This window comes from Staurois parvus, unplaced genomic scaffold (genome assembly GCF_062004578.1).
Source record: "Staurois parvus isolate SC_StPar_1 unplaced genomic scaffold, SC_StPar_1.0 ptg000657l, whole genome shotgun sequence".
Lineage (NCBI taxonomy): Eukaryota > Metazoa > Chordata > Amphibia > Anura > Ranidae > Staurois > Staurois parvus.
In genome coordinates this window covers 6,242,080-6,255,286 of record NW_028318453.1, presented here as the reverse complement: position 1 = coordinate 6,255,286, position 13,207 = coordinate 6,242,080, and the positions used below count along the sequence as shown (strand labels likewise).

The 13,207-nt window shown below is 50.1% G+C and overlaps 1 protein-coding gene across 5 annotated transcripts in view; it reads left to right on the top strand.

The window, feature by feature from the left end:
* SYNE1 (spectrin repeat containing nuclear envelope protein 1) overlaps positions 1 to 13,207 on the top strand; it is a 662,466-nt gene that overhangs the window by 420,336 nt on the left and 228,923 nt on the right. For all 5 annotated transcript variants that reach the window (XM_089694288.1, XM_089694287.1, XM_089694289.1 and 2 more), the window contains exons 60-61: positions 10,586 to 10,750; positions 12,956 to 13,128. In XM_089694288.1, coding sequence (XP_089550414.1) covers positions 10,586 to 10,750; positions 12,956 to 13,128 — 338 coding nt within the window. The remainder of the gene's footprint in view (positions 1 to 10,585; positions 10,751 to 12,955; positions 13,129 to 13,207) is intronic.

Genomic DNA, 13,207 nt, shown 5'->3' with positions numbered 1-13,207 from the left:
TTCAGGTCTCCTCACACTGCTGGTGTGTAGAATGTTTTGACATAGGGTGCTGGCAGATTACGGGCCTCCTATAGCTGCTGCCAGGCCCCTAATCTGCCATAGGCCCCTATATACCGCCTCCTCATGCTGCTGCCAGGTCCAGAGTCTCTCATGGGTCCCTGTACGGCCTCCCATTGCTGCTGTCTCCATCGCCACACTCTGCCATGTGCCACTTTCAGGTCTCCTCACACTGCTGGTGTGTAGAATTTTTTGACATAGGGTGCTGGCAGATTACGGGCCTCCCATAGCTGCTGCCAGCCCCCTAATCTGCCATAGGCCCCTATATACCGCCTCCTCATGCTGCTGCCAGGTCCAGAGTCTCTCATGGGTCCCTGTACGGCCTCCCATTGCTGCTGTCTCCATCGCCACACTCTGCCATGTGCCACTTTCAGGTCTCCTCACACTGCTGGTGTGTAGAATTTTTTGACATAGGGTGCTGGCAGATTACGGGCCTCCTATAGCTGCTGCCAGGCCCCTAATCTGCCATAGGCCCCTATATACCGCCTCCTCATGCTGCTGCCAGGTCCAGAGTCTCTCATGGTTCCCTGTACGGCCTCCCATTGCTGCTGTCTCCATCGCCACACTCTGCCATGTGCCACTTTCAGGTCTCCTCACACTGCTGGTGTGTAGAATTTTTTGACATAGGGTGCTGGCAGATTACGGGCCTCCTATAGCTGCTGCCAGGCCCCTAATCTGCCATAGGCCCCTATATACCGCCTCCTCATGCTGCTGCCAGGTCCAGAGTCTCTCATGGTTCCCTGTACGGCCTCCCATTGCTGCTGTCTCCATCGCCACACTCTGCCATGTGCCACTTTCAGGTCTCCTCACACTGCTGGTGTGTAGAATTTTTTGACATAGGGTGCTGGCAGATTACGGGCCTCCTATAGCTGCTGCCAGGCCCCTAATCTGCCATAGGCCCCTATATACCGCCTCCTCATGCTGCTGCCAGGTCCAGAGTCTCTCATGGGTCCCTGTACGGCCTCCCATTGCTGCTGTCTCCATCGCCACACTCTGCCATGTGCCACTTTCAGGTCTCCTCACACTGCTGGTGTGTAGAATTTTTTGACATAGGGTGCTGGCAGATTACGGGCCTCCTATAGCTGCTGCCAGGCCCCTAATCTGCCATAGGCCCCTATATACCGCCTCCTCATGCTGCTGCCAGGTCCAGAGTCTCTCATGGTTCCCTGTACGGCCTCCCATTGCTGCTGTCTCCATCGCCACACTCTGCCATGTGCCACTTTCAGGTCTCCTCACACTGCTGGTGTGTAGAATTTTTTGACATAGGGTGCTGGCAGATTACGGGCCTCCTATAGCTGCTGCCAGGCCCCTAATCTGCCATAGGCCCCTATATACCGCCTCCTCATGCTGCTGCCAGGTCCAGAGTCTCTCATGGGTCCCTGTACGGCCTCCCATTGCTGCTGTCTCCATCGCCACACTCTGCCATGTGCCACTTTCAGGTCTCCTCACACACTGCTGGTGTGTAGAATTTTTTGACATAGGGTGCTGGCAGATTACGGGCCTTCCATTGCTGCTGCCAGGCCCCTAATCTGCCATGGGCCCCTATACCGCCTCCTCATGCTGCTGCCAAGTCCAGGGTCTCTCATGGGTCCCTGTACGGCCTCCCATTGCTGCTGTCTCCATCGCCACACTCTGCCATGTGCCACTTTCAGGTCTCCTCACACACTGCTGGTGTGTAGAATTTTTTGACATAGGGTGCTGGCAGATTACGGGCCTCCCATAGCTGCTGCCAGGCCCCTAATCTGCCATAGGCCCCTATATACCGCCTCCTCATGCTGCTGCCAGGTCCAGAGTCTCTCATGGGTCCCTGTACGGCCTCCCATTGCTGCTGTCTCCATCGCCACACTCTGCCATGTGCCACTTTCAGGTCTCCTCACACTGCTGGTGTGTAGAATTTTTTGACATAGGGTGCTGGCAGATTACGGGCCTCCTATAGCTGCTGCCAGGCCCCTAATCTGCCATAGGCCCCTATATACCGCCTCCTCATGCTGCTGCCAGGTCCAGAGTCTCTCATGGGTCCCTGTACGGCCTCCCATTGCTGCTGTCTCCATCGCCACACTCTGCCATGTGCCACTTTCAGGTCTCCTCACACTGCTGGTGTGTAGAATTTTTTGACATAGGGTGCTGGCAGATTACGGGCCTCCTATAGCTGCTGCCAGGCCCCTAATCTGCCATAGGCCCCTATATACCGCCTCCTCATGCTGCTGCCAGGTCCAGAGTCTCTCATGGTTCCCTGTACGGCCTCCCATTGCTGCTGTCTCCATCGCCACACTCTGCCATGTGCCACTTTCAGGTCTCCTCACACTGCTGGTGTGTAGAATTTTTTGACATAGGGTGCTGGCAGATTACGGGCCTCCTATAGCTGCTGCCAGGCCCCTAATCTGCCATAGGCCCCTATATACCGCCTCCTCATGCTGCTGCCAGGTCCAGAGTCTCTCATGGGTCCCTGTACGGCCTCCCATTGCTGCTGTCTCCATCGCCACACTCTGCCATGTGCCACTTTCAGGTCTCCTCACACACTGCTGGTGTGTAGAATTTTTTGACATAGGGTGCTGGCAGATTACGGGCCTTCCATTGCTGCTGCCAGGCCCCTAATCTGCCATGGGCCCCTATACCGCCTCCTCATGCTGCTGCCAAGTCCAGAGTCTCTCATGGGTCCCTGTACGGCCTCCCATTGCTGCTGTCTCCATCGCCACACTCTGCCATGTGCCACTTTCAGGTCTCCTCACACACTGCTGGTGTGTAGAATTTTTTGACATAGGGTGCTGGCAGATTACGGGCCTCCCATAGCTGCTGCCAGGCCCCTAATCTGCCATAGGCCCCTATATACCGCCTCCTCATGCTGCTGCCAGGTCCAGAGTCTCTCATGGGTCCCTGTACGGCCTCCCATTGCTGCTGTCTCCATCGCCACACTCTGCCATGTGCCACTTTCAGGTCTCCTCACACTGCTGGTGTGTAGAATTTTTTGACATAGGGTGCTGGCAGATTACGGGCCTCCTATAGCTGCTGCCAGGCCCCTAATCTGCCATAGGCCCCTATATACCGCCTCCTCATGCTGCTGCCAGGTCCAGAGTCTCTCATGGGTCCCTGTACGGCCTCCCATTGCTGCTGTCTCCATCGCCACACTCTGCCATGTGCCACTTTCAGGTCTCCTCACACACTGCTGGTGTGTAGAATTTTTTGACATAGGGTGCTGGCAGATTACGGGCCTTCCATTGCTGCTGCCAGGCCCCTAATCTGCCATAGGCCCCTATATACCGCCTCCTCATGCTGCTGCCAGGTCCAGAGTCTCTCATGGGTCCCTGTACGGCCTCCCATTGCTGCTGTCTCCATCGCCACACTCTGCCATGTGCCACTTTCAGGTCTCCTCACACTGCTGGTGTGTAGAATTTTTTGACATAGGGTGCTGGCAGATTACGGGCCTCCTATAGCTGCTGCCAGGCCCCTAATCTGCCATAGGCCCCTATATACCGCCTCCTCATGCTGCTGCCAGGTCCAGAGTCTCTCATGGGTCCCTGTACGGCCTCCCATTGCTGCTGTCTCCATCGCCACACTCTGCCATGTGCCACTTTCAGGTCTCCTCACACTGCTGGTGTGTAGAATTTTTTGACATAGGGTGCTGGCAGATTACGGGCCTCCTATAGCTGCTGCCAGGCCCCTAATCTGCCATAGGCCCCTATATACCGCCTCCTCATGCTGCTGCCAGGTCCAGAGTCTCTCATGGTTCCCTGTACGGCCTCCCATTGCTGCTGTCTCCATCGCCACACTCTGCCATGTGCCACTTTCAGGTCTCCTCACACTGCTGGTGTGTAGAATTTTTTGACATAGGGTGCTGGCAGATTACGGGCCTCCTATAGCTGCTGCCAGGCCCCTAATCTGCCATAGGCCCCTATATACCGCCTCCTCATGCTGCTGCCAGGTCCAGAGTCTCTCATGGGTCCCTGTACGGCCTCCCATTGCTGCTGTCTCCATCGCCACACTCTGCCATGTGCCACTTTCAGGTCTCCTCACACACTGCTGGTGTGTAGAATTTTTTGACATAGGGTGCTGGCAGATTACGGGCCTTCCATTGCTGCTGCCAGGCCCCTAATCTGCCATGGGCCCCTATACCGCCTCCTCATGCTGCTGCCAAGTCCAGAGTCTCTCATGGGTCCCTGTACGGCCTCCCATTGCTGCTGTCTCCATCGCCACACTCTGCCATGTGCCACTTTCAGGTCTCCTCACACACTGCTGGTGTGTAGAATTTTTTGACATAGGGTGCTGGCAGATTACGGGCCTCCCATAGCTGCTGCCAGGCCCCTAATCTGCCATAGGCCCCTATATACCGCCTCCTCATGCTGCTGCCAGGTCCAGAGTCTCTCATGGGTCCCTGTACGGCCTCCCATTGCTGCTGTCTCCATCGCCACACTCTGCCATGTGCCACTTTCAGGTCTCCTCACACTGCTGGTGTGTAGAATTTTTTGACATAGGGTGCTGGCAGATTACGGGCCTCCTATAGCTGCTGCCAGGCCCCTAATCTGCCATAGGCCCCTATATACCGCCTCCTCATGCTGCTGCCAGGTCCAGAGTCTCTCATGGGTCCCTGTACGGCCTCCCATTGCTGCTGTCTCCATCGCCACACTCTGCCATGTGCCACTTTCAGGTCTCCTCACACACTGCTGGTGTGTAGAATTTTTTGACATAGGGTGCTGGCAGATTACGGGCCTTCCATTGCTGCTGCCAGGCCCCTAATCTGCCATGGGCCCCTATACCGCCTCCTCATGCTGCTGCCAAGTCCAGAGTCTCTCATGGGTCCCTGTACGGCCTCCCATTGCTGCTGTCTCCATCGCCACACTCTGCCATGTGCCACTTTCAGGTCTCCTCACACACTGCTGGTGTGTAGAATTTTTTGACATAGGGTGCTGGCAGATTACGGGCCTCCCATAGCTGCTGCCAGGCCCCTAATCTGCCATAGGCCCCTATATACCGCCTCCTCATGCTGCTGCCAGGTCCAGAGTCTCTCATGGGTCCCTGTACGGCCTCCCATTGCTGCTGTCTCCATCGCCACACTCTGCCATGTGCCACTTTCAGGTCTCCTCACACTGCTGGTGTGTAGAATTTTTTGACATAGGGTGCTGGCAGATTACGGGCCTCCTATAGCTGCTGCCAGGCCCCTAATCTGCCATAGGCCCCTATATACCGCCTCCTCATGCTGCTGCCAGGTCCAGAGTCTCTCATGGTTCCCTGTACGGCCTCCCATTGCTGCTGTCTCCATCGCCACACTCTGCCATGTGCCACTTTCAGGTCTCCTCACACTGCTGGTGTGTAGAATTTTTTGACATAGGGTGCTGGCAGATTATGGGCCTCCTATAGCTGCTGCCAGGCCCCTAATCTGCCATAGGCCCCTATATACCGCCTCCTCATGCTGCTGCCAGGTCCAGAGTCTCTCATGGGTCCCTGTACGGCCTCCCATTGCTGCTGTCTCCATCGCCACACTCTGCCATGTGCCACTTTCAGGTCTCCTCACACTGCTGGTGGGTTCCATTTTTTGTCATAGGGTGCTGGCAGATTACGGGCCTCCCATTGCTGCTGCCAGGCACGTAATCTGCCATGGGCCCCCGTACCGACTCCTCATGCTGTGATGTTGCAACAAGGTGGAATTCAACCCTACATATGTTAGACCGCCTTTACGAACAGCGAAAGGCCATCACAGATTTCCTGATGTTAAAAGCGGATAAAGGTACTCCCTGTGTAACTTAGATGTCAGCCATTGGCAGCTCATGCGTGACACCTGCGCTTGCTCAGGCCCTTTGAGGAGGCCACGCTATTCGTGAGTCGGCAGGACTATGGGATGAACGACGTCATTCCTCTGTTGCACGTCCTGGAACAAATGCTGTTAACAATGGCTGGTCAGGGTGCGGTAGACGTGGCGCACAGATCTCAACGCCACATGACCCCTGTGGGGGCAGGACAGGAAGAAGAGGAGGAGGTAGAGGAGGACATTGGTGCTCAGGAATTATTGAGTGAAATGGGTGGTTTTTCCACTCAGCGGACAGGAGTGGAGGAGCAGGAGCATCTGGTAGAGGAGGAGGAGGAGGAGGAGACAGAGGACCCAGACGCACCGTGGCAGTATGCTGTGGAGATGGAGGCAGGGAGTCCCTCGCATTCCTTGGCACAAATGGCCCATAGCATGCTCGGTTGCTTGCGTAGCGAAAGCCGAATAATAACCATCAGACAGAGGGATGACTTTTGGCTGTCCACCTTGTTGGACCCTCGCTACCGTTCAAAAATGGTGGCCTTTTTCACACCTGCTGAGAGGGAGGCCAAAATAACGTACTATAAAAACCACCTATGTAGTCAGCTGGTCTCTGCCTGTCTGCGCCAATGTCCATCCTCAGACACTGTGGGCCCTGTGCGCTCGCGTTCCGCTGCCATGGCAGCAGGGGAGGGGTGGGGTGGTAGGAGCAGTGGCAGCTCCACCAGCAGCGGCTGCCTCAGTCTGCAGTCGATGATGAGTAGCTTTCTTCACCAGCGCAGTGAGGAAACTACTAACCAGCCGCAGCAGCAGCAGCAGCAGCAGCATCAGGTGGACCTGGAGCAGGACCTCAAACAACAGGCTTAGGCCTACTTGGACAGCACCCTGCCAACCGAGGTAGACAATCCCCTTGACTACTGGGCAACGAAACTTGACCTTTGGCCCCAACTAGCTGAATTTGCCCTTGAAAGGCTGTCATGCCCGGCCAGTAGCGTGGCATCGGAGCGCGTGTTTAGTGCGGCAGGAGGTATTGCAACTCCGCGGAGGACACGACTGTCCACCGAAAGTGTGGAGAGACTGACGTTTGTGAAAATGAATCAGGCGTGGATTAGTCTGGATTTCAAACCACCAGTTCCTGACACAACTGACTAAATCCGCCATGAATCATGCCCCAAACATGTGCCACTTTCAGGTCTCCTCACACTGCTGGTGTGTTACATTTTTTGTCATAGGGTGCTGGCAGATTACGGGCCTCCCATAGCTGCTGCCAGGCCCCTAATCTGCCATGGGCCCCTATACCGCCTCCTCATGCTGCTGCCAAGTCCAGAGTCTCTCATGGGTCCCTGTACGGCCTCCCATTGCTGCTGTCTCCATCGCCACACTCTGCCATGTGCCACTTTCAGGTCTCCTCACACTGCTGGTGTATTCCATTTTTTGTCATAGGGTGCTGGCAGATTACGGGCCTCCCATAGCTGCTGCCAGGCCCCTAATCTGCCATGGGCCCCTATACCGCCTCCTCATGCTGCTGCCAGGTCCAGAGTCTCTCATGGGTCCCTGTACGGCCTCCCATTGCTGCTGTCTCCATCGCCACACTCTGCCATGTGCCACTTTCAGGTCTCCTCACACTGCTGGTGGGTTCCATTTTTTGTCATAGGGTGCTGGCAGATTACGGGCCTCCCATAGCTGCTGCCAGGCCCCTAATCTGCCATGGGCCCCTGTTGTCGCTTGTTGGCATATTCCGCTCGTTCAGATGCTCCTTCTCCTGCTACTCCTCTTCACGGATTCCGTCAGCAGTCTTTCTTGGAATCCGTTTCCAAGAGACAACAGTTTGCGAGCACGCACCAGACGGTGCAGAAGCTGAACGTCCTCCTGTCCAAGTTGCTGCTGCCAGGCTCGTAATCTGTCATGCGCCCCTGTACCGCCTCCTCATGCTGCTGCCAGGTCCAGAGTGTGTCATGGGCCCCCGTACCGACTCCTCATGCTGCTGCCAGGCCCGTAATCTGTCATGGGCCCCTGTACCGCCTCCCCATGCTGCTGCCAGGTCCAGAGTGTGTCATGGGTCCCTGTACGGCCTCCCATTGCTGCTGCCAGGCCCGTAATCTGCCATGGGCCCCCGTACCGACTCCTCATGCTGCTGCCAGGCCCGTAATCTGCCATGGGCCCCTGTACCGCCTCCTCATGCTGCTGCCAGGTCCAGAGTGTGTCATGGGTCCCTGTACGGCCTCCCATTGCTGCTGTCTCTATCGCCACACTCTGCCATGTGCCACTTTCAGGTCTCCTCACACTGCTGGTGGTTTCCATTTTTGTCATAGGGTGCTGTATGGCCTCCCATTGCTGCTGCCTCCACCGCCACACTGTGGCTCCACACTCTGGTTTTGGCCCCGTGACTGCCCAAATGAGTGAAGTGTGCGGTGATTCTAAGATCGACGGCACTCATCTGCATGTCATACTGACTGACAGTATTATTTCTCTTCCCCAGCAGACTCCAAGGGCATTTAAATTAAAGGTACAGTGTTCAGCACTAATATTAAGTCTCTCTGAAGCCTAGAAACACCCTTTTTTAAGTTAAATTCACAGCGAATATATTCGACTCGAATCGAAATTTTTCCACGAATTCGCCGAATCAGTCGAATCGAATTTTTGAATACTTCGCTCATCTCTATTTATGTGCACCACAATCACTACCTGATGCGGTAACCCCCCCCCCCCCCCCCCCCCCAATAATTTTTTTCCTGTTTCCTGAAAGTGTGCCAAAAGTGCAGCATTCGGGACTTTTGGTACACTTTCAGAAGACGCAGAAAACAGTGCGCAACCTAATAGAAATCTATAGGACTGCAGCTATGACTGCGGGTAAAATGCAGAAGAACTGCAGATACAACAGCAATGCATCCAAACCACAGTAAACCAGTGTGAACCCACTTAAAAGCACAAAGCAGGCCAAGGCCTACCATAGGCTGATGACACAATTCTAAACTCTTTGGCTGCAGTTATAACAGCTACAGCTGGAGGACAAAGTTATAAAGGGGGGGGGGATAGATTTGAAGGAGAGAAGGTTGGCAGGGAGCGGGAGAGTCCGGTCACAGTGCTCACATTTGGATGGTGCCTGGAGGCTTATGACTCAGTCTGAGGCCTCATATTCATGTTGGATCTGCCAGCTGCTGTTCCTGCCCACACATCTTCATTGCACTGAATGTGAATGGGCACAGGGGGAGAGGGGCAGGAGAAGGCAAACAGATCCAGCCTCTCTCTTCTCCCATTAGTGCAGGGGGAAACTGCACTTTGACACAGTAATAATCACACTGTGCCAACATAGCTGCAGCCAACTACTCCTACATTGTCCCACTGACATTTTTGCACAGGAAAAATCAGACTCTTACTGGCGTTTGGCCGGCTCTGGGTGTCACCCCTCTGGTGGGTGTCACTCAGGAGGGGTCCACACCCCCATAGCCACGCCACTGATGGGTATTATCCCATACTTGAAGATCTCTGTATCTAAGCTTTTAGATTTTTTTTTCTGTTAGATTCTTTGTTTCCTCAGGTTGTCTTTCACTAAAAGATGCTTATAACTTTTGCTCCATCATTCTTACATTAGGTATGCTGTCAGGATTAGAATACAGTTTCATAGAAGTCATGTAAAAGCACTTTCCTTGTAATGTGGAGACTTGGATACTCATGAAAAGATTTCCCCCACAGAGGCATTACATTGCAGTCTGAGCATTCAGAACTACAATTTATAGTGATCTGGCAAAGCTACCAAGACAATCTAAACACAATCTTTTTAAGGGGGTGCCAAAGAGGTTTTTTTTTTACTTTAATCTGCAGAAGGGTCTTATACAGTCTGCACTTCTTTCCATGTAAACATGTAAACACATTAATAGTGATTTAAATTGCATTCATATATCATTTCAGTTGCATATAAAATCATTATCTATGTCATGTTGCTTATTTTATTCAGATTATAATAATTATTATAACAATTATTTATTCAGTGTGTATTGATCTGTTTGTGTGTTCTTTATGCATTGTATTTGAAAGATTTCCATAACTAATGTGAATTAGGCACCACTAGTGATGACATTTACAGGCCTGCACACAAATTCTGGAAAAAAACAATTTCTGGCCACCACCTAGTGAGCAGATCACTACTATTATAGTCTTATAGGTGCATGTGATGGTATGCCACTGATGGATAGAAAATGTTATTGAACACGAATAGCATGGTGCGGCATGTGCCACTCAGCTCACAATTGTAGCTGCTGGCTTAGTCCCCACAATCTCTATGAAGATTATTTTTGCTAATGTGCTAATGTGTGTTGTTATCTGTTCTAGGATCTGTCCTATAATAATGATGTGCCATTATGTGTTACATCAAAAGGTATATGATTTCTTTCACATTTATGTGGTTTCCCTGTGGCCCAGTTTGAGTGAGTATGGCAGTCTATTAATTTGGATTGGCTGCTGTACCTGCGGGAAATGCATGGAAAAGGTCCATGAACCTTTTCTAAAACTGCAGTCACACAGAAATCACATGGTGCTTTGCGTTTCTGTGAATGGAAAAACATGCCATGGTTTTCAATGTGTTTTCTAAACCGCAGCCCATTTTTACTGCTGGCGCATGAACATGGGTGGTTATGCAGCCCCGCACCCACATAGATGTGAACCTAGCCTTAGGTACCACTACACAGTCAGTGTCAGTGTAGAAAGAGAAAAGGACACAGTCACTAATGTATTGTACAGTTTTCAGAGACTCAGCACTGTTCTCAATTTCCAACATTGCACTTAATTCCTCTGTAGGAAAAAATGTCCAGGATGGATCGAATTGTTGCAGAACATCAGCAGTTTTCTCAAGGCTTGAATGAGCTTCAGGACTGGATAAAGGATTCTGTTCACCTGCTGCAGTCCTACTGTCACCCCACAGCAGATAAAAGTGTCCTTGACAGCAGAATGTCTAAGCTGGAGGTAACTGTGTCACAAGCATTTCATTTATTTTTATATTATAGTCAGTCAGCAAAAACTGTCAGTTCAGCAAATACTGTAGTTCATGAGTAACCCTTATAGTTTGCTAATGTTAACGTGCACTGTGCTCATAGAATAAAACTGGTTAAATAACACAAATAAAATGACAAGAAATAAAAATTGTGTCAATAATCTCAATAATTAATGTCCGCATTTATCAGTGTCCAATCATATTCTCAGTGCTTTGCAATTACAAAGTGCTCACTCCTCCAAAAAGTTGCTCTAAAAATTAATATTCAGGCATTAACTGAGGTCTTCCTCTGAAATTGATTGACTCACCAAATGCTGTGGACCACTATATTTAATGGTCAATATGCACTTGATATTATCTATCCACATTGTTTAGTAGATTGTCTCTCTCCAATATGCCACCACCTGGGATCTCTCTCAGCATTAATGCAAAGGGATTAAAAGCTTCCACCGTGTTAAACAAACAAAAAACCAATCATACAATGAGAATCGCACTCACAGTGAAAAGTGCTATACTAGCACATCAGTAGTTATTATTTTTATAACACAGGAAACAATACAGCAACAATACAATTCAATACAAGAGGGTTAGGCAGGCCCTGCTCCTTGGAGCTTACAATATAATAAGGGAGGGACTGGTGGAACAAAATCTAATAACTGTAAGGAATGAACTGATGGGAGAAATAAAAGTTCTGATTATTAGCTAAAGGCAGTATAGACTTACCTGAAGAGATGAGTTTTCAAGGATCGCCTAAAAGTTGACATAGTAGAAGACAGCCAGACAGACTGGGGTAGAGAGTTCCAGAGGATGGGGGAGGCTCTAGAGAGGTCCTGAAGATGAGCATGGGAGGAGGAGCCAAGGGATAATAATAATGTGCTTACGTAAATTAAATGTATTCTGCTACAGTGGTGGCTTCAGTAAAACATATATTATAAAGTGCAAAAACGTACCCAAATGTGCTCCAAACATAAATTTATCCAGCTATGCCTATCAATCTTGTGCTCCCCATGAAGTGAATAGACACATTAACATAATAATCAAAGGTCTGAATAACACTTTGTCAAATCAGTTCACAACTTTCTCTTATCACAGATTTATGCAAAATTTCCCTCAAGTTAATATATACATAGAGAAAACAGAACCTCTATTATGTAAAATCACAAGTATTTAATGCATAAGACAAAGTAACAACACACTCATAGAGGCAGCACCAAGTATATACACTCTATGGGGGAGACTTACTACAACTGGAGCGTGCAAAATCTGGTGCAGCTGTGCATAGAAACCAATCAGCTTTATTGTCAAAGCTTAATTGAACAAGCTGATGTTAAAAGCTGATTGGCTACCCTGCCCAGCTGCACCAGATTCTGAGGGCTTCTGTTTTAGTAAATTACCCCCTATGTGCCCTACTTGCCGCTTGAACCCCATGGCAGCACTTTCAGATTGTGTAATGGCTTCAGCATCTCCCTGCCCACTGAAAACGTTTTGTCATGTAATCTCTTCAGGAGTTGATAGGCATATTACTCTGGTTTCTCAACATGAATTTTCGGCTATCCGACAGATGTTGATGCTGTGTCTGGTTTATTTAGAAGTGCAGCATTTGTGTGCATCTCTAGTCTGGCATTAGCCTGTGTGTGTTTCCATTCTCATAGATTAAATGATTAGCAGAGTTCCTTTAAAATGTGACAAATTACCTCGTTCTTGCAGCTACTTGGACATCCAAATGACAATTGCTGTAAGGTTTTCTGCACAACAGTATGAAACATCCGTTGTATAAACTTGCATTGATCTAATTGGCTTAGTATATATCTGCTTTCCCTTTTATTCTCACTGAAAACTGTACTGTCAGGGGTATTATGTAGAAATGAATGATACGAATGGTGGAGGTACTGCCTGTATCAGTAAGTCAAATTTGAAACTGTGACGTAAAACCAAAATAGTTATTGTGGGTGATCTGTCATTAGATAAAAAAATGCACTGTGCATATAGCCTATTACAATACAAAGTGCTAGACACAGGCAAACTGATTTCTAATCAGGAGTGGGACAACCTCATTACAAGCCTATACTGATGTAAGGGGCTGGTGGTTGATTCTGTTTGTTAGCCTTTATCCAAACTGAAACAATAGCACTGAGTGGGTGCTGGCTATTATCATATTGACAATTATTTTGGTATAGGCTCTGTTACTGGTGAAGCAGGAGAAGGAAATACAGATGAAGATGTTATTAACCCGAGGAGAATCTGTTCTGAGAAACACATCTCCAGAAGGAGCCCCTGCCATCCAGGACCAGCTTCAAGACCTGAAGGACTCCTGGGCCTCTCTATTATCCTCCTGTATACATTGTAAAAGGTAAATATTATAGATGCATTTCAGATTCCTCCATTTAAATGTGTTTCTTTTTTTTTACTTCTAAGTAAGAAAATGTATT